Source organism: Monomorium pharaonis, chromosome 3 (genome assembly GCF_013373865.1).
Source record: "Monomorium pharaonis isolate MP-MQ-018 chromosome 3, ASM1337386v2, whole genome shotgun sequence".
In the NCBI taxonomy this organism is placed as follows: domain Eukaryota; kingdom Metazoa; phylum Arthropoda; class Insecta; order Hymenoptera; family Formicidae; genus Monomorium; species Monomorium pharaonis.
In genome coordinates, this window is record NC_050469.1 from 6,614,354 (window position 1) to 6,640,251 (window position 25,898).

General features: G+C 46.2%; 1 protein-coding gene across 4 annotated transcripts in view; it reads left to right on the forward strand.

Annotated features, from left to right (window-relative positions):
- Positions 1–25,898, forward strand: part of LOC105834612 (semaphorin-1A) — a 254,570-nt gene that overhangs the window by 46,007 nt on the left and 182,665 nt on the right. For all 4 annotated transcript variants that reach the window (XR_004962405.1, XM_036283603.1, XM_036283605.1 and 1 more), the window contains exon 2: positions 5,640–7,105. Coding sequence is in view for 3 of the 4 variants with exons in the window: in XM_036283603.1 (XP_036139496.1) it covers positions 6,979–7,105 (127 nt within the window). In the remaining variant the exon portion in view is untranslated. The remainder of the gene's footprint in view (positions 1–5,639; positions 7,106–25,898) is intronic.

Sequence of the window (25,898 nt, forward strand, 5' to 3'; positions counted from 1 at the left end):
TCTTCATTTTTTTTTTTATCCGACGCCTGACGGCGGTACGCCGACGGGCATGTGTGCGATCCGCGCTCGAATGGCCTAACTCGTTTTATCCAGAAAATGTTTTTCGTGTAACGCTACCGCGAAAGTCGAAGTTCGGCGGACTTAATTGAGTTTTGTTCCACGCCCTTCGATCGCTCGACTGCCCGCGACTTTCGCTGCAACCCTCCATCGTACCGACCATCCTCCCATCCTCCCACCCTCTCTCTCTCTCTCTCTCTCCCTCGCTACGTACTCGCGTTTTCCAGCAGGATCTCTTCCCTTGTTCGACCAGCCGCTTTTTATTCTCTTTCCGTAGCCTTTCCTCCTCTCTCCTTTCCTTTTAATAAAAATCGCCGGCCGTTACGGTCCACGTCGCGTAATGCAATGAGAAGTTCGCGTCTGTAAGCGCCGAAGTTCTATAATAGCCGTGTTTATGGTGGTGTATTGGCGCAATATTTACGGCATTTTTTTTTTCACAGAATATTTCGTTTTGCTCGATTGCGTATAATCAGATTTATCGAAGGGAAGAAACACCGCACCGTTGCGGCGAGGGCCGGCCCCGATTGGTTTCCATTATTATTTCGCGAGACGGAATTGAAAGACTGCGAGAGAAACTTAAATATTGGGTGCTAATGGCTTTAATTGGTTTTAATCAGAGCTCAGCTGTCGAGCTGTCTCGGTCGTATCGGAAGAAAGAGACAGAGAAAGAGACAGAGAGAGGGAGTTTCGTATCGAATATCTTTTTCTTCTTCTATCGGAAACTTCGTCGGGAGGAAAGTTGCCGCTCTTCTCTTCCCGACACTTCGAAAACTAAAATAGGGCGATCTGGGATATCTATTATCCTTAACGCCCCTGCGCGCCACTCGTCTTCCCTTTTTTTTCCTCCTCCCTCCCGCTTCTGAGAGATCTGTCCCATGCGTACCCGGCGCAAAAATACTCTGACTTAAGTGGGCTAATTAACTTTACTCGGAAAATTCTTTTTATTTAAGATTTGACGGAAGTTGAACTTCGGCCGCACTTAATTGAGTTTTATTCCGAGCCCTTTGCCCACGTAGAGCTCGCCACAGGCACGAGCCGGTCCCGTCCGTCCCCTCGCTCCTTCCTCAGGCTCTCACTCGTTCTATCCGCAGGAATTTTCCTCGTTGCTCGTCGGTAGTTAACCATGTTTTTTTTTCTACCGACCTTACCGCGTTCCTACCGCCCGCCCTTACGAGAGATTAGTCAGACTCCGGATACCTTTATCTACGCTAATTTTTGCGCTGCCCGAGAAAGATTCCTCGCGAGATTCCACGTGTCTCCGGCCGTGAATGGAAGAGAAAGGAGGGTCGCATTGCGGCGACGACGGCGCGCAATGGCGCCCAAGAATCCGTCTTAAGCGATATAACTCATTTCATCCCGAAACACCATGTCCCCCTTCTCCGTCACGACGCACTCCGGAAGCCGAACTTGGAACTTAATCGAGTTTGGTTTCGTGTCCGCCAATAGACGCGAATTTTGTTCTCTCTTTCTCTCTCTCCCTCTTTCTCCGTCTTCCTTTCTTTCTCTCTCTCTCTCTCTTACCCTCTCTATCTCTATCTATCTTTCCCCTTCGGCAACATCAGTATCCCGCGCTTCCCGCGCGTTTTCCACCGGGATTTTCCCCGTTGTTCGGTTATCGATCCCTACTGCCCCCTCGTCCCTCTCCTCGCCTCTCCCAGCGCCCCTCAGATAACACTGCCTGCCGGCACTTTTCCGTCGTCGTTCGTGCGATGTTAAACGCGTGCGAAATCGACTCGGACGAAGTCACTCCCGCGGGACAATTTCGCGAGAGTATATTTTGCAGAGCTCTATCCCCCTCCCCCTGCCGAATCTTCTCGAGTTTTTACGCCTTTTCTCGCGCCGAAACTGCCGCGCCCATCCTCCCGCGCTTGCCCGATGAACGTCTTCACAAATCCCTTTCGATCGCTCTTGCATACTGTAGTAGTAGTAGAAGATGTCTCCAGAAAAGAGGCAAAACGTGGAATCCACTTTTCCCCGGCGAGCGCGTAATCCGAGAATCTCGTGATTTATTACGTTTCCATTCTTAATTAGTATCAAATATCTTGATTTTATTAATGAAGTCGCAAATTAAATTTTCAGAACGAAAATTTATGGGCTGCAGGTTAAATTACGTTTAAACGTCGTTAATCTTTCAACTTTGAAGATCGGATTCTAACAACAAGTTTAATATATCTTCTCCCGGTATATATGAGTGTGTATAGCTGTGCGCATCTCTTTTCCTTAGATCTGCGTGAATATCTCTTTTAAATAGAAACAGGAACACAGAGGAGGTGCCTCGCGATTACACGCCAGAGACGACGGTTCTTTTCAAGTGCTCGAATAATTCAGCGACACGTTGATCTACTGAGTTGTAATAGTGAATTTCGTAAAGCAAAACGCATTTATGCAGTACCGTTTTGAGCTCGCGACGCCTTCACATCGTGGCGCATTCAATCTCCGTTTCTTCATTTTCATTAGCAACGCTGTGTCTACAGCGTCGCTTACAGCGTTATCTCGAGGACCGGTTGAAACAGCCTTTTGACTAATCCTCTTCGGTAGTGCACGCAAAGAGCTTACGACAAGTTTAGCTACGATCGCGTTTCTCGGGATGCCAATAATATCAAGAGTATCGATAGAATTAAAAGGAGAAAAATTCAAAACGCGTTACACGTTACATTGATATTGATTACTGTCGTCATTACAATAGATTTCAACTCGATTTCAAATTGATTTTTTGAGTATGGAAAAATTACATTTCAAGTACAATAAAAACAATTGTGCCACGGATGCTCTGCAACTGCACAGAGAGAAAGATTTATTTAAATTTAATAAACCGTTTTTTGTTCGACTATTCCAAAGCATATATATTTGTTTCTAATAAATTTTATTAAATCTAAAGAAATCTGTTTTAAAATTTTTTTAAATCAAGGCCGAACAAAACTATTTATTAAATCTAAAGAAATCTTTCTCTCCGTGTGTTATACTTTAAATTGCAAGTAAACGCAAAGTCATATTATTGTTGTTACATAATATTGTTGTAACACAGCGTTATTCGATTAAAGCAGGTGTTAGATACGATGATATAAGTTACTGGTTTAAATCACTCTATAAGCGAAACGCAGTGCATGCGCTACGATTGACGGTGATATTGCGGCGCGCGTATCTTTTATGTGTCGTTTCTTCTCTCGTTATGGCCACTTATCGCTTTAGATGGCTCATACACTGTATATTCCATTATATTTCATTTGGTATGGACGCGAATGTCGAATGAACTGTACGGCCGAAACTTGAAATCATTGTTTACGAAAGAGAAATTTTTTTTTCTCATCGAAATTGAAACTAACCGTAACCATATATGTTTCAGAAAAGAATCTACGAAATACCGATAGAGAGAGATTATTTTTGCAATTGGAAGCGCGCATCGGTTCGTATCGCAAAATTGAGATATCGCCATAGTAACGTTCGTGTCGGTCGGATTCTTTTTTTATTAATATTTTACTGGCAGTTCACATCCCACGTTATTCTTCCACGTCGCTGCTCGTTCCAAGCGAATGAAACAACGTATGGTCGAATAACTCCATTTGCTCTCGGAGGTTGTACTAATTATGAAATAAACGACCGCCGTGAATATTGCGCCATGAAAATTCATATGAGGATTTAACATACGTTATATGAGTACTTCATCCCCTATCTTAATGTAGCTTTAAAGTAACAAGTCATATATTTGCATTTTATCTTTTTCCATGTTATCTTACTTATTAGCTTTGCAATTAATAAGATAAGCCAAAGATATTAGTTTTCGTTATTAATCTTAATTTCAAGAAATTTTAGAATAATCAGATTAAAGATACATATATTATTGTAACATATATTAATTACATATAAAATGATAAAGATTGCGACATGGAAAAGTCGAAAATACGTGAAACGTTGAAAGATTTCTTTGGAAGAGAAAAAGTGGATCGTTCCTTTTAATTTTCTCAAAAATTGCAAAAAGCGAGCTCGTACCGCGTGATATCGCAAATGTATCACGCCTGTTTTAGCGTATCGGGGATTAAAGGAGCGAGAATAGCGGACGCGATGCGTGTGTACGCGCGAATACGCATATCCACGCGAAATTGCGTGTACACGTCGCGGACACCCGGCGAATTCCCTCGTGCAGGCATGTCCAATCATTGGTGTAGGAATTAGAGTCTCGGTGCACACATACCTACCCCACCTTCCCCGTGGAGCTCGTCCACTCCTCCCTCGGCACACTCCCTCCCCCCCCCCACACTTGGCTCGCCAAATTAATGAACAGTGTCAACGTCGGCGGCGTCGCTACGCACCGCGCATACAGGATACGTTCATAAAATTCGCTGACGAATCAGTCGCATTTGGATAATTTCGTTATCCCGCCGCAGCCAGGACTTTCTGCGTGATGAAACCTTATTTGGGCGGCGGATCCCGCGGGACTCGCAGGCGCGTGCGTTTACGCGAAATCGAATCGTAATCGGATTTCTTCGTTCACTCTGACTCTTTGCGGTTTTCGAGCTTCCAGAAATTTCGGGGCTATGAAATCCGATTTGTTTAGGGCGCAAATAAAATTTTATGCAATAAGTTCCATCGCCGGAAGAATTTAAAGTTGATCTCTTTAATCACGATTCAGGTCTCTCGTCTCTCGAAATGTCAACTAGCTTGGTAATTAAATTTTAAGTAAAATCTTTTATTAAATTTATCTCTTTCTCTTGCTCTCTCTCTCTCTCTCTTTCTAATAAAAGTGTAATTGAAAGACAAGAACGTGAAAATTTCGATAAAGAATTGCATATTTTATTATTATATTTTATTATTGATAATTATTCAACTTGTGATTTTTTTGAAAATTTAACATGCGCTATATCTTGTCTCGAATTAAATAAAAAATGTCTAAGACAATGCGAGTATCCCAAGAAAATGCGAATTTGGCATAAAGGAAAAGAAAACAAAAAATATAATGAAAATATTGTATTATAATCTAATTAATATTTAACAATAAAGTAAGCCAAAATGTACATATATGTAAATTATAAAATACATGTAAATTAAATAAAAATATATAAAGCATTTCATCAAATATTGTCTGAAATATTGCAAAAACTGCAAATTTGAAAAATCTATTACAGGAGATATTAAAGTATTGTATAAGAAGAGGGATTAGGTGAATATTTCAGGAGTATTCTTAATTTTAAGTCTTCTTAAAGCCTCTTTAAGTATTCTCAATGCTTAAAGCTAAGTATACCTTTGAAATGAGTTTCAAGTTACATTTCATCTTTTTACACAATATTTTAATATCTCCTTTCTAATGTGAATTTTTCAAATTTTACGGCTTTTTGTGGTCAAACAATATTTGAACACATATTTAATTTTAATTTCATCGTTAGTGATGTTGGTTCTTTTCAAGTTTTTGTTGGTACTTGTAATAACGGTTTATTTATTACATCAATTACACATTTTAAATATTAATTGGTAGTACATTGCAGTGACAGTTTCGACTACGTTTCTCTTGTATTTTTCCCCACCGTGCCTCGCCGGGTTAAGGTATCCCCGACCGACCTAAATAACGATCCCCCTTTTTCTCGTTCCAGACTAGCAACTACGCTGTGGCGACTACGGTGAGATACCGACGACGAGGACACCGACGTGGAAGACGAAAACGGCGCGGTCGCGGCGGGGGGTAGTGGGAGTTGGAAAAAAAAAAAATCGGCGCTTGCTCGGTGTCTCACCCCACGGAGAGAGAGATCCACTACCCCTATATCTCTACCCCCGTTCTCTATACGCGTACCGTGCCCCGTGGAGAGAGTCTCACCGCCACATCCACGTGCGTGCACGTACGTCGCGCGTGTATCGTCGCCGGTCACGCGTAATCACGCATACGGAAACGCAGGCTCCACCGAGGAGGGTAGTGACAGAGAGTGAGGAACGCTACGCGCCTGCGCCCGCGGTAGTGCGGAGAGCAGCGCGGTGGCGCGCGCCGCTTGATGGGGGAGATCAGTGAGGAGGGCGCCACTTGGTGGGGAGCGCGCGTCACCTGCCGCGACATCAGTGTGACGGCGAGCGTCAGTGGACGCGGACGGTTGGTACGACGCGCGCGCGCGAGATCGTAGGTATAGTTTCTCTCCGAGATCTAGAGAAAGCGGGAGAAAGGGAGAGCGCGAGAGAGAGAGAGAGGAAAAGGTGTAAAAGTACACACACGTTCGCGCGTGGACGCTTGACCGCGTGAATCACCGCGCGCGAGTGTTGGCTCCTCGTTTTTTTTTTTTTTTTGGTGGTGGTTTTGTTGACACTCCAGACGGGCCGTGCGCCGCGCGCTACGTGCCCCCACCCTCGCACGCGTCCAGGGTGAATGTGCCGCTACTTGGCCGCCGCTACGTCGGGGCGGCCGACCGTCCTCCTCGGTGAGACATGCGTGCGGCGGGCCGCCGGTGGACGACCGCGGATGCAACGACCGCAACGACGACGGGGAACGACGTGGTCGTGTCGCACGTGACTGCCGCCGTCGCGGCATCGGCATCGTCCTCCTCCCGGCATCACCCGGGTGCGCAGTGAGTGTATATTCGACAGGAGAAAGTAACGCGTGTGTGCGCGCGCGCGCGCGCGCGCCTCTCGCGAGTTAACCTCGGCGCCGGGCGTTGTCGTCGCCGCCGCCGCCGCCGCCGTCGTCGTCGTCGTCGTCGTCGTCGCTGCTCCAACGCGCGCGTGGAGCGCAGCAAGTGTGACCGGTGATCGCGCGTAGTACGTACGCGCAGCGCATTTCCTTCCGTTCCGTTCCGTTCCGTTCCGTTCCGTTTTGTTCTCGCGTGGTGTGCCACCGCGGTTTTCCACGGTAGTTTTTGGTGCTCTCTCTCTCTCTCGGAGGAGACTGCGAGCCCTGGCACGTCGTCGTCGTCGTCGTCGTCGTCGTCGCTGCGACATCATCGTGAGAAGATGAGGCTCCGCGTCGCCTCCAGGATGCAACCTGGTGGATTGCTGTTCTGCTGGTGCGTCATGACGGTCACCCTCGCCCTGGCCGCTTGGCAGGAGAACGTCAGGCCGAAGATGTACGTCCAGCTAGGTGAGTGATTTGTGCATTCAGTTAAACGCGTGGTAGTGTAGTTTTATTTTTCGACTCCTCTCTGTCTTCCCCCTCCCCCCCGTTCGTTTTTCTCTCTTGTGCTTGTGATATGGCTGAACGGAGGAACCAAGCGCGAGTGCAGCACTCTCGATAGTCTCGATTGCCGTCGAATCGAGATTTCGAATTTCGAATGGTGAGATGGTGGGCTACTCGAATCTTCCGATGACCGTTGTGACTCCGATCTGACAAGTGGATTATTTATGGTAGAATTAATATTCCCGTGGGAAAGAAAGCGAAATTGGCCCGAAATTTACGCCGACCGTTGCGTCGAGCACGTTGCCGTCCATTCGCGGCCAACTTCTGCTCGGTCGACGTCGATATTGAGCACTTTGTTGATTGCATTGTAACAACAGCCGTGCCGCAGGGGTTAAAGGTCTCCCTCCGTGAAGTTCAAAGTCGCGTATTCTCGAAGGCTGAGGGATTTGCAGATCCGGACTCTGAAACAACGGGATGACCTTTCGTTGATCTGTACGGCGTGGAAGACAGAAAAATTGGAGAAAAATATCGCCGGTTCAATTATGTTAAGGCCGCGTCCATCTCTTTCACTTTCTATTTCGCGTTGACCGTATCACAAGCACACAACGCGACTTTGGAGTGGGAGATAGAGGGGAAGGGGGGAGGGGAGTGAGAGGAAACACGAGGCGAGGCAGCAGAAATTTTAACACGGTGCCGCGCGACTTTTGTTTTATTCAAATTCTCACAGCTGATTTGGAATCTAGTAATTCATCTGCCTCTCAAATAAAGGCGGAGCGGGGGAGAGGGTGGAAAGAGAGGGGGAGGGGGAAAGAGTCTCGCTCGCTCGCCGCGTTATTCATGTAGCTCGCGGCAATTTTTCACATATCCGTGATGTTCTACACCTGGAGTCGGGCGAACGTTTTCACATCGAATACATGAATATTGAATATTTGAATACTGGGCGTTTTTGCGGAATAAAATTATTATTGCGGCGAAACGAGAAAATTTTTTTTTCCCCGGAGTTATCCCGAGTTTGATTTTTCACGGGTGTGCGTTGTAGCTCTGCTCCGTTTCGACATACATAGTATTCCGATGTACTGGAATAATTACGGTACATCCTGCATCCCAAATGCAACGCTAATAATAGATTACCAGACCGAACGTTGCTAATGTAAAATAATAAGTCGGGGATGTATAATCGGAGAGGTCATATATTGTATAGTTTTACGTAATATGAAACAATGGCTAAAACGGTGGCTGTTTAAACATACGTAACAGAATATTGATTGTACCCTACATATAGCTTAAAAAAAAAGTTATTCTTATTTTAAACCGCTCAATCTCCCGCCTCACGTCTCGCTCTCCGCAAAAGTGGTTCGAACTCGTTTCTTCACAGTCAGAATTCTGTGCATGTGCTTTCATTAACTTTCAATAAGACGTTCGCTTCAGCTGAGATCATAACAGAGATTGTTATTAATATCAGTTTCTTGTGGAAGATAAACACGAGTACAACTTTACACACACACACACACACACACACACACACACACACACACACACACACACACACACACACACACACACACACACACACACACACACACACACACACACACACACACACACACACATATATATATATATGTAATATATACGCGTTGCGTTACAAACTTCTTCCTGTTTACCTCCCCCGAAATTACAAGGCTCGATAACAAGACTTGCGAATGAAATTGAAGCCAGTTTCCCCGTTAATTTCACGTGTAGCCGCGCAGTCTCTAAAAGGCCCTTTCGCGCCGTCCCCTCGGGATCTCGCTTCGTCGTTTCTTCTCGCGGCGTTTCTTCTCGCAACTTTAGAGTGGCAACGACATCGACGACGACGTTGACGATGACGCTTTTGTTGACTCTCGCGTTACCCCTCGGTAACGCAGTAACCAATTCAAATGGACACGACGACGCCGCGCCGATGGTAAATTGGTGTGCGCGTTATTGAGAGCGGTCCGGATCCAAGGGTGGCGGGGGCGGTGAGGAGGGAGGGAGCGTCGAGGGGCGAGGGGGAGGTCGCGGCGTATAAAGTGTCCTACATCCGAGGCACTCGACCTTAACGGCGCTCCGCGTGTTTCGGTACGTTTCGCGTAGAAGCGACGTACCCCAACCATCCATCACTCTTTCCGCGACGGTACGCGATATCTCGACGCGTCGGGGAAGGGAGGGGGGGGGTGGGAACGAAATAAATTGCTCCGAAGTGGCTGCCGCGCCGCTGCTGCTACCGCTCTTCAGCATCACATGCTTCCCGCCGCTGGTGTATATCCCGACGTTACGCCGCGAGCGGGCCGAAACGGGTTTGAATGATAGTCGCGGGAACCCCCGAATGTTTAAAGCTCGCTCGCTCTCGCTCTCTCTCTCTCTCTCTCTCTCTCTCTCTCTCTCTCTCTCTCTCTGTCTTTTGCTCTCCGTTTGCTCCGTTGCTGCTGCTGCTGCTGTTGTTGTTCGCCCGCCTCGCGGAGATGTGCGTTTAGGGCGCGCCTGCATTAACGCCTCCTCACACAAATAAGCGTCTCCTTTGAAGTTGACGCCCTGGGTCAACGTTTTCTTCCCGATTAAACCCGAAAGAGGAGATAAAAGGAGCGATATTCGAAAAAAAAAAAAAAAATAGAGAAGGGAAGAGTCGATTTAAATTTTATTGAAAATGGGGTCTCATTAATGAATAAATTTCACTCTAACCGCGCGCAGTTAGAAACTTAGACGTAAATAGGGTTTTATTCATGGCATTCAATAGCGATAGCGAATTTTCAACTCTCAACTCTGGAAAAGCGACGGAACTTTGTACCCAGATGGCCGAAGTTGGAGGAAACCTGCATATCTATTCCCGCTGGGCTTTGAAGATAAACATTTTTCTTTCTAAAGTGTTTGGAACATGAGCAACGGCGGCGTGTTTCTCTAACGTACCTAATGTATTAATAGATTTTTCTATGCGAACGCTCATAATTTATTTTGCGAGTTGCAACGTACGACATATTTTTTTCTTCTTTTTACAATTTTTGTTCGACGAATTTGGGTAGCGTGGGCAGCGCTGTGCTCTTGTCTCGGAAGAGCCTGCGGGGTTTCGATAGTCGGAAAAAAGACGCATTCGCCTCTCGCAGAATGCGACACAGTTTCGACGTGGTATAACGCGCGCATTATTCAACGTGCACCGGTTACGACGTGGCGTGTACAACGGGAATGGTGTTTTTCCTCGAGATTACGTGGCGCGAATTAGTTATCATTCTCAACATCGCCCGGATCTCTAATACCACGCCGGGTGCGTGCCCCGCGGCAAATTAAACGTTTATACGTTTCACGCGCCGTCATTATCACGCGCCGCGGTCGTCACGTTGTCGTTTCTCTGAAAATTTCTTAAACCGTTTCCGAATGTACCGCGTGAAATGCGGATTAATCGCGGGGGATTAAGAACCGCGCGCGCTTTACCGCCGTAATTACTTGAACCGCGAAAACAGATGGCCATTACTCTGAGGTTCTACGAATTATGTTCTCTCGTTGATCACGTTTTTGGTACAAGCCGTATTGCTCGAAACGTTTTCCCCCGTGTGTGTCGTTAGGTTGCTCTCCGTTGGCAATCCATTCTGTTAATGTCTCATTCGTAAATGAACCATTTTTCCGCGCGGTGCTACGAATTATTTCGTAATCCGTGATGAATTATCGACGCTTTGAGTTTTGACAATTTTTTTTTACGATGCAAATACTTTTAAACGACATTTAAAAATTTTCAACTTTAAAACTCTTCGAGGTTTTTTTTAACAATATATATATATATATATATATATATATATATACACATTTTTTCATTATGTACATGAGGGAATTTTATCTCGATATCGTTGTTTAAATATTTTTTTTTGCCTTAGCTTTATACATCGAGTAAAGCTCAAACGTATTTCGAAAATGATGAACTATCAACGCTTGAAATTTCCGAGACGAAAACTTTCTGTATAGGAAAGCGTGTATTAAAGAAGAAAATTTAATTTTTTTCCCTCCATTTTCTTGTCGGACTGACGATCCGTGTAAACATTATGTATATCCCTCTGCCCGCGGTTACAGGGGAACTTTATCTCGGTCGACGTCGAATAAACATCCCGGGCTCTTTGTCTATCCGCATCGACATCGGGCAGCGCAAGCTCATTACGTCGTGACGGATTTCGTTCGCTGGCGCGATGCATTAGCCGTCGAGTCTCCCGTACGTGCAATGTGCATCGGGGATATAGAGTGGCGTCGCGCCGCCGGTCGCGCGATGCACCCGGCTATTGAAGTTACGCGAAGCACGTGTCATTAATGCGCCGCCGCTGCAGCCGACGCGACGCGCCGCGCGACGGGGCGATATCGTTTTACTCGCTGAGCCAGCATTTCTGCTAATTCTACAACGAGCGAAATCATACCGTGGAACCGGAAACTGCAATCAACAGTGCTGTTATAGGACATCGTGAAGCCCGGCACGATAACGCAGCATTTTCCGCCGCGCGCGAGTGTTTGTTACACTTAGCCGCGGCCGATTTCGCGTGCTACCTTGCCTGTTATCAACATTGTTATGTGACGTTTAAAAAGGCGTCGCGGTTAACCAATTACGCCTCGATTAAATCCCCTTTATATCGTTGCGCTTTGCGAATATGATGAGGCCCTCCTGCCCCCTTCGTGTTAATGCGCGTTATCCGCGATACGCGATCTATAAATATTTACGTGACGCTCAGTTGTAATTTCCTACTGACAGCCGGCAAATCGAGACGGGACCCTCCGTTAATGATGGAGACTGCATTGCGGATCAATACGCCTGCTGGTTGATTCTCTGGCGTGTGTCATTCATTGCGGTTTTGCGTTCGCGTGATCACATATACGCGATCCCATTAAATCTCTTTCTTCTCTCTCTCTCCTCCCCCCCCTCTCTCCCTCTCTTCGACTATTTGCGATTTTATAGGGCATGTATTTCCGCACCTATGTTTCGAATGATCACCTAGCTACTGACTCGATAGAGACCGAGGAAGTTTCAAAGGAAATGACGTAACACTCGACCAGTCCTTTTTTTTCGTATTTGCTTTAATTCGATGTACAACGCGATACAGCGTTTGTTATACAACGCGAATGACGCACGCTTCTATCGTGACGTTCAAAGAGAGCTGATAACCAGTTAGCCAACTGCGTGCTGATGAAATCCTCTTTATGATTATGATTCCGCCGCGTCCATTGTCGCCAAATGTAAATTATTGTCGAGCCGTTAGCCAGGATTCAACGCGACAAAACTGCCGGGATCGACCGACGTTCTCCCCCCTCCCCCCTCTTCCCCTACAAAAGCGCCTGTACACAGGACGAGTTCCTGTAGAGGTACTTGTTGCATTTTTTTTTCCACCGCGGCGATTGATAAGTCACGTCGGTCACCAGATCCGGAATCGCGCGCGCCTCACGATCAATGCCGTCGCGCGTCCGTTAAAATATAAAAATATCCGGCCGTTTTTTTTCGATCGCCGTAAATCAACCCCCGGGGGGGGAAACGTGCCCGCCGGCTGTACATACACGCAATTTTCGCGGAGAATAATTCGCTAGTTGGCGAGCCGTGCGAGTTAAAAATTCGAAACCGTACGCCATGCAGTAGTAGCAGCAGCGGCAGCGGCGACGGCGGCGACGGCAGCAGCAGCCGAAAGCAGCGACCTCGGCGCGCCGGTGTATTACGGATAAAGGGAGATCACTGGGCTGGAACCGCGCGCACACCCCCTTTAGCATTCCGAAAGTCGCGCGCCGATCGATAACGCGGCGAGACATCGGAACCGAACACTCGCCGTAAATTTCAACGGAGCGGACTTGGCAATCGCACAACAATTTTTTTTTTAATGGCCGCGTGTGTTTCGAAAAATACGCGACTTGCCGGGGATCCGCGCTTGTCCTCGCGCCCCGATGAATTTACGCGCGCAGCGGACGTGTCAGCGGCACGCATAAAATTCTGTCAGGGGTCGAGATAGATATGACGCGATAATAAATTGCCATAAATAATGGTATGTGTATCACATTAAACGCGCGCGCGCGACGCGTTCTAGAAATATTCGGCACACGCACGCACATTTTCAGGCGACAAGCGGTGCATGGGCGGGGGAGGGAAAAAGGCAGACGTTCGCTTTCGAGATTTATGCGAACGACGGTTCTGCACCAATTTATACTAGTATTTCAATGTGCCGATTACGAGCGAGGGTGGCTCGCGCGAAAAACCTCCGAGCGGATCGTCTGTCGTGTAATTAAATTCGAACGATAAATCAAACACCGCGGCGGCCGTTCTGCTTTACGCCTCGCGGCGCGGCGCGGCGCGGCGGTACGCACGATATATCGATTACGCGTTCACGTGAATCGTCATTAAAAGACACTCGAGCAGCGCGCGGCGCGGCTGATAACAGCGCGGCCGTTACGAGTTCATTACTACATCGTGAGCCGGAGCGTGAGTGCCGGATCGGAATATGGGCTATGGCGGGGCAGTTAATCCATATTACGGTAACTTTATCTGGTAGCGAGGAATACCGCAACCGACCAATCACGGCGGCGGTTCTCTCTCCCCCCTCCTCCCGCGGTGCCCCTCGCCGACCGACGAGGATACATTATGATTAGTTTCAGCGTGCTGTGTATGCGCCGCGGCACGTATAACCTGACCTCGGCCTAACCGCCGGCTAAAATTGCTGGGAATTGTGTCAATTGACTCTGATCGCGGAATGAGAGCGTGAGCAAGATATGCGGCGAGGTATATAACGTGTGGCACAACGTCTCGTCTCTTTCCCTTCACACGGGGGGGGGGGGGTAGCGGACACTCTTCATACCCTTGACGAGAGAGAAGGGTGCACCGATAAAATTTACGTCGCCTAAGAAAAAGGCCATTTGTTACGACAGCGTAGCCGCGACCGCGTGGCCGTCCGTTACGTCGTCGTCGTCGTCGTCGTCGTCGTCGTCGTCGGAAAAAAGAGAAACTTTTTCGACGAGCTACCACGGAGAGGATAACTGATCGCTGTAGTGTCCCGGTGTCGTTGACCTCGGCAAACAAGTAGATCGATGGGACGACAGCACACTTGCTAAAGTTGTCGTTAAACATCGATAGCGTTTGTTGCGTTAATGATACGTTCTCGTCCCCGTTTTTCGCGCCGGTTCGGGTGGCGCGCGGCGTAGTTGAATTATAATTAAAATCACGATGGAAATTAATAAATAACCTTGATAATGACATTAACCGTAAATTATCGGAAGCGATGGATTTCAGACTGGAATTTATTTCGACGCTGTTCCATGAAGCAACGAAGATGCAAGATTATGAGGCCATTTGTCTTGTGGCACGGTTAAATTCCCAAGTATACGACTGCAAAATATACAGTTCTACATTGTCATTTTTATTGAATTTGTCTTGAAATTAATTTCTCGTTTTTTTTGACTCACTTGTAAAACTCTCTAAAAAGGGTGACGACAATTGATTACGATGTAAATTAGCGACCGGCAGTTGGTGGATACACTTCAGCGGGGCTGGAAATGATTGATTCGACGCGAGTGACAAGGCGAGGGGGTGCGGGGAGGAGGGGCATTCTCCTTTTTTAAGATCCCTTTCTTTGAAGATCGCTCGCGTGTACGTACCGCGTTTTTTTATGCATCTCGAGTGCGCACTCTATGGTGGAATAAGTAGCGTGCGCTGCCATTGCCGAGGGGTTTATAAATCTTTTGTCGAGAAGATCCCCCTTCTTCGTTCTCCCGTGCCCGATCCAGGATAGCAAAAGGTCAAAAGCGCCGGCGGTTGCCGGAAAGCGGCGGCCTGAGTGGTTCCTTCGTCAGGGTATTGCCGAGAGTGTCCTCTTATCGGCGGGTGTTGACTCGCCCTGGCGAGGTAGTGGACAGAAATCGTTGTAAATCGGTGTCCATAACGATAAAAGTGACACGAAAATCTTCGATATACAGCTCTCATATTTCTCGTCGGTCGTATCGCCGTAACTTAGGCTAGCCGGTATAAGTGGGGAAAATAACCATTGCAGCTTGCCCTATCGATGTTTGCTCACTGTGAATTTCTTTCGTTTTTTGTCGAATTGAATCGGCACGTTTTGATTTTGAGTCTTTTAGTTCGGGTGAGACGGTGAGAAAATCGCGCCAGAGCTCGAGAGCTTTTGCAGCAGATTTAATTCTACTTTTGAAATTTAATGCGCTCTCCAGAAATAAATCAACTACGCACTCTGCGTCTCCTCCTTCCCCAACCGACACCGACATCGAGCCGCGTCTCTTTCTGAGCCAGACGGCGACGGTTTACGTGTCCTTAACCTACAGATTAAAATATCACGTCGGAGTGTAAGTGCGAGAGAGAGAGAGAGAAAGACGCAAAGCGCCGCAACTAGATATAGGCGGATCAAGATGAGCGAGAGGGATGACGATCGTTTGCTTTCTCTCGCGCTTTAGTTTGTCGATAAAGCCGTAAAACGTGGTACGCGAAGTCGTCTATTTTCTTTCTCGGGCGTATCTTCCACGTCATTGGATCGAATGATGAAATTAAACGGCGCAGCGTCGCAGCTCGTTCGATGATCTCTCCGGTAAAGTTAACTGACCTCCCCCCTCCCCCAGTCGTCATCCCCCCGCGCGCGCGCGTGTGTCCTTGTCCCTCATTGTTCACCTTTCTCGTTTGTTCGATCCTCGCAGACCCTCCCTTTGTTCGAGGAGTATACACCGACGACGTCTTTCTTCGTTTCGTCGGCCGTTCGCGTGGCGGTCCGATCTTTTCTTCCTCGATTTGGCCGGCGCAGAAATTGGTTTATCGCCGGGCAAAGTATGAATAATTCAAGCGGGCCGATTCGCAGTCCAATCAATTTGGGACGGAAAGCAAAGTGAGTTGCCGGGGGTAGACGGGGCGGGCACGAGAAGGGTCGCCAGGCACGAGGGGGTGAAACGAAAAGCGGCATTAGCGAAGCCGTTGGGTTTAATGTGCGCGACGAGCGAGAGTAGTCGTGGTCGGGGATAGTGCCTAGACAGCCCCGATGCCACTAGAATGGGAAATGCTTTCTCAGAAGGAGGAGGGGGAGGGGGCTTGTTATGAAATTAACGCGATTGATACGTCGAATTTGCGACGATTGTTTGAAATGAATTCTATTTCACCATTTTTATCTCTCGAGAATCTACAGTATTATAATTAATATATAAAGAGTTATTGCGTTTTACAACTTCTGCTACATTAATAGTTTTTGAAGTATTTGACTTTGTTTTAATATCGTATTTTATCATGTATTTTATGGAAAAAAAAATTGTATGCCTGAAGCTGTGTGTTATTGGCATATATACTTTAACGTGTTATGCTACTACTGTTTTTCAAATGTAGTGTCGCTAAATGTGAACATCTGCACAAGAGTTTCACTAAAATCTGATATGTCTGCACGATATGTAACCACGATGTACGTATTGCAATATATGTGTGGGTTTGTGTGTGTGTGTGTGTATATGCGCACGGTGAAAATGCAATAGGGAAAGTACAGAGCTGTGGGGGAGAGGGGGAGAAAAGCTTGCGCAAAGTGTGCACAACAAACACGCCACCTGTTTATGGAGGTGATTTTTAGAGGTAGCTGTTGTGTTGCGACGACGCTGTTGTTTTAGAGCTCCGAGTCAGCGGCTGCTGGCGATATAGAGACGCGGAGAGCGTGAAGAATTGGATCTTAAAAGAAATATATACCGTGGAAATCACGGCGAAACATCGGGGCGAAATCGAATTTTCACGGGCAAGAGGATTGGAAGGGTCTTTAATAAAGATTATTTGAGCGCGGTGAGTTATTTCTTTTAATTTTCCGGGACTCGAGTCAAATAAGCAAATTCGTGCTTCAGTTGTGCTTCATCAAATCGAAGGGGAAATTAATTATTAGATGCCGTTCTTGTAATATATACATACGTTGCATATATTTGTGCATTACATAAGCGAACGCATACAAGTTTTATACCTTATACAAAATTTTGCTTAAACTGCTATTATTACAAGGAATTAGGAATAAGAATCTCGACTGAAAACACAAAGGAGATTACGTTGCAAGTTTCCTTAGACCGGACAGAGTTTGCTCGGTCGAGACATAGTCGGCTATATATATATATATTGCTGCACTCCGGCTGTAATTTGGATACAGGAAGGAGCCGTGAAATCGAAATCGTGGCACTCGCGCTGTTCCAACGAATTACGGCCGCGGAAAGCTGTCGTGAGCGCTTAGTTATACCTATGCTCCGTTTCAAATCCAAACAATTCCGCCACGTTTGTGATCGCATTCGAAGCGGGAAACGGCACTCCACGTCGGAGCAGGCAAATGTCGGTGTGCCTAACTAAAGCAATGTATAATTAATTTAGCGCGCGATGGCGAATTACAATGGCGGATAGAGACGGGCGAGAGGGAAACGCAACGAGGAGGGAAATGATCATGGATTTGCGGTAACGGAGAGAATAGAGAAGGCGGAGAGGGGGAGGGGGGGGTGCAGCGGGGTGAAAGTAAAAAAGGAATGCACATGGGCATCGCCGTGTCGCTCGGTGAACAACTTTCGCAAACTCAATTACACAGGTTTTTCTCCGTTGTTGATTTTTGCTCGCGATTTTTCCGTCGCGTAATTGCTGAGCGCAGTTCTTCGGTTGTTCACTACGTGTGCACGACCGCTTCTACACGGTGTCCAGAAAATCGCGCTCGCAGAGCGTCTCGTTACGTCGTGGTTAACCGAGTTAAATGTTGCACGCTTGATGGATTCGTGGTACAATCTTATTAAATGAAGATTTTAGTGTTCTGAATTTGCACTCGGTGATTTTCCGTTTACCTCTTTATTAGTCTTCAAAGTACCACGAGATCGGAGACCCCACAAGCTATTTAGAAATGTTTATCTTCAAGAAATGGTATATCTTTCCTAAGATTTTAAAAAAAGTTAACTTTTCTTTAAAAGAATGTCGAAAGAGTGTAAAATACGATTTTTTAGCATAGTACGATTTTTTTTTAATTTAAATAAATTACACGGAATATGAGAAAAAAAAAACGATATTATTATATGAGGATTAAATGTAACGTTAAGGAGGATTATGCTTAATGTAATATTGCATAAAATTAACGAGCTCTATAACACGAGACCAAATAATTCCCTTTATTTCGGATTGTTACGCAAGGCTTGAGGCTTTAAATGTTATCGCTTCAGTATCAGCTGATGCGAGAAATATTAAATCGCGTTATGTCGCTTACAAATTTCTCTTCCTATTTCTCATCAGTGACGATTAGTTTTCGTTTCGGTGCACACGGTGCATCCTTGTGCAAACTCTCGGATGCACGCGAGAGAACGTTGAGAGGCGGAATATCAGTTCTGTCTGTTGCCACAGCCTTTGGCCGGATCACGAAACCATTATGCCCGATGGTCTCAATATGTTGTAAGTTACTCCAATCCGTTGCAATTCGCGGCTAATCGAGCGTATCACGTGGATCAATACGAGCTCCAGGTCTGTCGCCTCCCTCCCCTCCCAGACGGTTTCTCTTTCCGTTGCATTTCTAAACTTCAACGTACAACTCTCCGTTTAGTTGCCTGCCTGGGCTCTCTCTCTCTCTCTCTCTCTCTCTTTCTCTCTTGTCGCTTTCCCCCTCTTTTTGCTCTCTCTTTTTTTTTTTAGGACGTCGGCGCTTTCGGCTGTTCACAAGTATCGTTAAGACTTTTAAAAGCTTCTCGACGAGTCTGCCCGAAAAGTTTACGCGGAATTGCGATAATTATCTCTATAGAGCGTTCTATTTGTCATTCTGTGATTACGGATCGTACAATTGAGTCTGATTTAAATTCCGGAAAAGGCGAATGAGATACGCGCTTTTGTTATCTCTAGATCGCTTTAGAAAGCAAGAGCGACCTATTTGTAAAAGTTTACGTAGAGATGCTTGTATATATTTCTTATTATCGTAACTTTTGTAGCAATACAAAAGATACGGAAGAAAAAGTAATTTAAATAATACATGATAAAATACGCTGAAAAAATTTTATATGTAATACAACCACATTGACAATTTGATTTTCAACACATTGTTGTGCCTTTATCTTATTTTGAGCTTTACTTTTTGAAATAAAAACTGTAGATGCATTCTTGCAGTTTTTTTGATAAATGTTAGTTTTTTTTTTAATCTTTCTGAAAAGGCTATTATCGGCATTATCGGGTAGTATCGAGGCAATCGTTCCACCCGATGAAGCGGCAGACGGAACTTCCTTTCGCCGTTTCCACGCGCGCAACGCTCGTTTCCGAAACATCTTCGTGAAAATCGGGTCGTCGTAAGTATCGTCCCGCTCTTCCCCGATCTTTTTCGCATCTTCGTCCCTTTTCTCAGTTAATGGCGAACGGAAACATCGGCGAGGGTTTTCGGGCGGTCAATGCTTGCGAAGCGTTGACTCGTATCCTGCGGGATCGATCGCTCTCGAGTATCCTGCAGGATGCGTCACACCGGCCGGCGCATATCCTCCCGCTCGTCCGCTGATGGGCGATTCTCGAGTGCACGATCTTTCTATGTGAACATTAGTTCCACACATGGTCATCGATTGGCCGTGTACCTTCTGCTCCAAAGTATAATCTTTGATAGTGCGTACTCGAGAGAGAGGGAGAAAGAGAGAGAGAGAGAGAGAGAGAAAGGGAGACCTTTGATATCTCTCGACAACGAGCTACAATTTGAAACGCTCTCTTTACTCAACTTCGTTTCCAGACGATGCTGGTGAATGTATCGTCCTTTATCTTCGGTTCATCCTGTTGCTTTCTCCTCTTTCCAATTTTCTCTTTCTGCCGTTTTCGATTGTCAAAGGTTATAGTGCCCTCTTCTTTTAAGTGAAGTTTTCGGTTCTTGAATTACGATACGATGATATTCAGAGCGAAAGCACCCTGCTCTGATCTCTCGATAAGAAATGCAATCCGAAGCGCCCGTATCTCTTGGCGCTGTTGCAACCGCTAACAGCAGTATCGCACGTAAATATGTTTTAATATTTAATGATACTATTCCAAGTTCTTCCTTTCCGTCCCCCTCTCTCTCTTAGGGCTTTGCGCGCAGCGCAGCTAAGTTCTCGCTTTGAATTACATCTCGCAAATTCTCAGGTGCGAGTACAAAGTCTGTGAGTAGGAATATGTAACTTGCGAGACGCGGTCGGTGCATCTTAAATTATCTGCGACAAGGAGTCACGGGTAGTTCTCCTTTCCTGCTATTTGAATCCAGCACAAACGTGCGCGTGCATATTCTTGCGTAATTAGCGTTGTATCGTGAAATGCGCAACCGAATTCAACTGTGAATGCTGACGCAATGTTAGATTGACACCACTGATATATCTATCGACGTCCCGTTGAACGATCAAACTTTCTCGGAGCTGGATTTCTCGTCTCGTGTCACGAATCAGAAGCTTTTCAATCGCTACGACTGGCATTCCGGAAGATCGATCGCTCTCCCTTCCTCCCTCTCTCTCTCCCTTTCTCGCTCTCTCTCTCTCTGTCTCTCTCTGTCTCTCTTTTTCCTTCCCCCTCTACTGTCCTGCAGGACGATGCGACAGTCGTGAGAAAGCGGCGGGCCACGGAGGACGATCGGAGGTTTAGAAGGGACAAATGGAGGGTGTCCGGAGGGTACTTTGACTCAGGCACCATTGCTCTCGGAAACGATCGTCCTCCCCTGTCCCTTTCCCTCTTTCTCCATCTCCGCCACGGTTGGCTCCTAATATCGTGGCTTAAGATGTCCGATACACGTACGATCGACCGAGCGTGTGCATCCACGGTAGGATCACAGGAACGCCCGCTGGTAGACACACGAAGAGAAAAACGACTACATGTATGAAAGGACAACGATAAAAAGAGAAGGAGAGGGAGCGGAGGGGAAGGAGATAGATAAAGAGAAAGATATCCTCCACGTGAGGCCGTGATCCTGGATTAAAAAGCTTGTACTGAACGAAGCTGAACGAAGCTTCAGCCCGTATCCAGCGGGGCGCTGGATCGTCCGATCGCAGCTATTTTCTACTACGAATTCTAGAGCATCGTGCGCGCTGTACGCTGCCGGGATATCCCCGCAATTACGCCCTCTCTTCCCCGTGTGCTCGTTCACCCCCCGCAGACCGATTTTTTCCGTATTCGACCACAAATAATCCAGACTTTTGGCGCAATACCGGTCTATCTGGCCGTGCAAATATTTAAGCCGTCTCTGAAGAGGAGAATGCAGGAAGAGATAGAGACAGAGCCGGTGGGAATGAGAGACGTCGAGAGACAGAGGGAGAGAACTGAGAGGGGGTGAAAAGACAGGAACAGAGAGAGAGAGGGGGGGGGGGGAGAGGGATTCGTGGCTGCATCATATATCCCTTGCGGTGGTCGAGTGCGCACTGACGGTCCACGGTGCATCGGTGGTGGTGTAATATCGGTGAGAGGGTGGCAAGGCCACGTGACCGCCCACGGGCGCCATGTTAAAGGCGAGAGCCGACGGAGACGCGCGAGTTTGTACGAATGCCGAGTCGCCATGTGGTCCTCGCGGGCAGAGCCGATCAATACCTAGCCGGCTGCTGGCAGAGCCAAGAGAGCACGAAGTTATGCACGCGCGACTACGACTACGGCCACCACCATTACCACCGCCACCGCCACTACCATCACTACCGTCATCATCATACATAGGCGTCGGGGAGAGCAGAACGGCGGCATTTTGGGGGTCACCGTCCTCCGGCCTCTGCGCTGTTACTACGGGGACAAGTTAAGGAAAGGGGAGCGCGAAGGAGAGAATCGGGGATATCATACCTTCTTGATTGCAATTTCTAATACCTTCACTCTGGAGGTTAATGCGGAACGCCGAGAAGTTCGGGCATCGCGGGGGGTTGTGCCCGCGCGACGCGATTCCGCGCCGACCGGAACGTAACGATGGGGGCATCATAGTTGCCCAAGTGTGGGCGCGACGTTAATGGGCTAGCGTCGTGATTAATGCTTAACGCGAAACTGACGCGAAGATACTCTGACTACTCGAATACCATTGCCCAATTCTCGCATGTTAAAACGGTGTGAATGCCATGACGATTTGAATATAAAATGTATAGTGCTCGTTATGCCACCTCTTTTATTCGATATTCACGCGATTTTGCCTGCTATCAATATCTTTTGGTACAATGTCAAATCTACCGATGCGAAAATCGTGCCTTTAACGCTTTTTTTTGCCTGATTTCTGCGGATTTTGTTTATGAATAGCTCGAATGGATGAGCTCTTGAATGGAAAGGTGCTTTGAAAAATATTATTGCTATTATAATACTGATACATTTTGTCACGTTATCAATGATTTAATAGCCAGTAGCATTTGAAAGCTATAATGTTTGCACTTTTATAAGGGCATTACTTAATGCCCGCATTCAATATCGTATTATAAGCGATTTTTATCTCAGATTTTTTTTGCTTCAAACTGCATTAATATAACTTCGGATAGAAATTTGTTTCAAACTCTCATGTACAAAATATAAGAATATTTTTTTATAATTGCAATATATTTGTTTATATAAATTAATGATGTAACATAAATACAAATTTATACAGATTATCACACACATTGAGAAATTTTTAAAAATATATTTATTAAAATTTAATTTATTTAAAATTTAAATATTTAAAATACAAAACATCTATTCTTAATTTGAGTAAATCGAAGGATTAAAATTAAAAATAACTAAAATTTATTTGAATCAAATTCTGCAAATTTAATACATTACGGTATAATATTGAAATTTAATAAATTTTTTAAATACGGAATTTAGATTTTTTCTAAATTATGAAAATAAGTTATTTATATAACGGGTAAATGATTTTTAAAACAATTTATTTTTAACAAACGTATACTTGAATAGAATTAATGTATCTGACATGACAACAAGATGAATATTTATTAAAAAAGAGAAAAGTTATACTGTGATATATATTTAAAATACTATAGATAAAATTTTTTATTTAAGTAAATAAATAAATTCAATCTCTTATTTTAAGAAAATTCGTAGTTACAAACACAATTTTTGTGCTAAACTAAAATTAGGGAAACTTTTTTTTAGCGTAGTCTCTCTCGCAAAACTTTAATACCGAATAAAGACTTCAATATTGTACAAACAAAAATTTTATCTATGTATAAAATTTTACCTATGTGTAGTTATTTAACATTAAAAGCTCTATTTTGGATGAAACCTCGTAGGTAAACAGTTCTTTTTATGGTTATGCGTTTTTCCCATCGCACGTTATTGCATTTTATCGGAATAAACATTTCTTTTTAATATATTTAGTTTTATCGTATTAGTATTTTATACGTTTCATTTAACATGTATTGCGGATGCCACTCCCTTTCTCTTTAATTCATAGAGTCTCTCATCTCGCTGGCGATCTTCGAGTCATCGATCGTCTTAGCTCGCAGGAACACATAAAACTCGTCTATCTCGCTACTTGTCTTTCTGACGGGCGCGCCCGGTTGCTTTCCTCCACTTTCAATGTTAAGAGAGCACAAAATTATGCACGACGGTCTCCGGAGCGCTGTCACTCGCCGTGTCGTCCTCGCTTCAAACGGAGATGCATCGCCGACCGGAAAAAGAGAGCATGTACACGAAAATTTCATACACATTCTATTACTACCCTCGATATCCACCCATCATCAGGGTGAATGTACCCATATACATATATTGATTTCTGCTGCCGTTTGCTTATAAATTTTCGCAGTCACGCTCTTTCCGCCGGAGGCGTCGCCACACGCGTACGTGGTCGTTAATAAATACATTGTTATTTTAACGCGCCGCGAAATCGGGTCACGCGCGCCTATTATACCCGCGCGTGCATATGCTGATGCGGTTAATTAACAGTCTCTTTCGTTGTACTATAATTCGTTGCCGTTGCTGCTCGCCCGCGTTCGCAGCAGTTCATCGAGATCCGGCCTGTTAAATCCGAGATCAAGTTATCTCTCTTTGTTCTACAAGTAGGTTATCCGTTTTATTAATCATCATTATGTGTCGCGCTTGGTTTTTGTCCGATGTAAAAGCAGCGGTGTTCACAACTGTATTTAATCTTTCGACATACATCGTTTCTCATCCAATCTCGTCAAAAGTCGTGATAGATGGATACAGTTCTAATTTTCCTTTTATATCCCGAATACTTTTTACCGATTTTTATAAAAATCTGGTTGCTTTTGTCCTTACTCCCTGCTTTCGAAAAATATTCCGAGATTATGGCGAATATCTTTAAATATAGTACGACAATGAGAGTGTTTCCACGAAAGTCGTCACCCTAGCGAAATCTGAGCGGTTGAGGAACGAAGGAAATCGGCGAGGGGACGGGGGAAGAGGGAGGAGGAGTTGACGACCGTTCTCTCCGTCATGGCTCACACAATGGTCGATTGCCATTTCCAATATCTTCCCTCGCGTGTAACCGCGCCGATGCAACGAGCGTCGATAGAATTTCGTCGCGTTTCTGTCGCTCGCGCGCCGCTTTTCTCGGTTCCCTTGATTTCCATATTTCTCCACGTAGAGTCAGTCTTACTGTTCGCCGCGTCTCCGTCCTTTCCCCTCTATCGGCGGTATCTGTCTCGCTTTAGCTCTCGCTCGTAGCTACAACAGTTACGGGAGATTATGGAAAAGCCACGCGGCGAGACGGAGATAACGGATGTATTGCCTGCGTGCGGGGTAGAGATAGACGGGGGAGGGGGGAAGTCGCATTCGCAGACGGCGATGATAGGGACGGAGAGAGAGAGAGGGAGAGAGAGAGAGACAAATGTCGGGAACGAGGGGACAGACAGATAGATCACGAGAGAGAGAGAAAGGGACACGGGAGGATGAAGTGAGAGAGGAGCTTCTCTCAGTCCGATTCGATCCAACTCCGATCCTGCTTTACTGTCTCGTCATGCAAATTCTATGACGGCGGGATAAGGCGGTTGTGGTCGTCCCCTCCGTTGTCCCACGCACTCGCCGTTCTTCTCATCCCAAACTTCTCGTGCACGCACGCACGCATGCACGCAGGCAGGCATGCACGCATGCGTTTGTTATGCGGGTAATATATCGGGCTAGCACGGGGCTCGCGCGCCGAGGGCGTAACGAGGAGAACGAACGAACGAACGAACGAACGAACGAACGAACGTTCCGTTCGAAAACAATGAGTCCCTGATTGGGGAAACGCTGGCATAGTTTTCGAGAGCTATGCGCATCGGTTCCGAGTTATCGCCGTCCTCGTACACGTGCGCCCGCGAATAGTTTGCGGATCAGTTCACCGGATTATATCCCCGATACGCCCGCGCCCGCCTTCCACCCCCTCCGCTTGATATTTTCGAGTTCGAGAATCGATCGCGTTCGAATTCGGCACGTAAGTTTCCTCTCGGTCTGACCTGCCCTCGCGCCCGGAAGAACGACCGAGGGCGCGCCGAAAGTCCTTTATACTGGATATCCAGGCGAATAATGCACCTTTCTTTATTACTTTCTTACCTACTCGCCGTTTCACGTACCACTTATTACTTTACTACTTTGCGTGGGGGTGTGTGGTTCCGCTGGAAGGATTCATTTTAAAAAGTAGTGACCTGATAATTCCATGGTTAATTTACGACGAAGTTGAGAAAGAAATTCGCGAGTAGCACTCGTTTTTTTCCGGACAAGCGCGCCGTGGAAACGCTTAAAACAAATAAAACCGCGCCCGCGAGGGGACATTGGAGCGTCCGTAAAAATACGATACTCTCGGCGCCAATCGTCGTGTCGCGCGATCCTCGAATGGCAATTAAGCGCGCGGGTAACGACACTCGTCAAATTGACCTCGCGTTATCT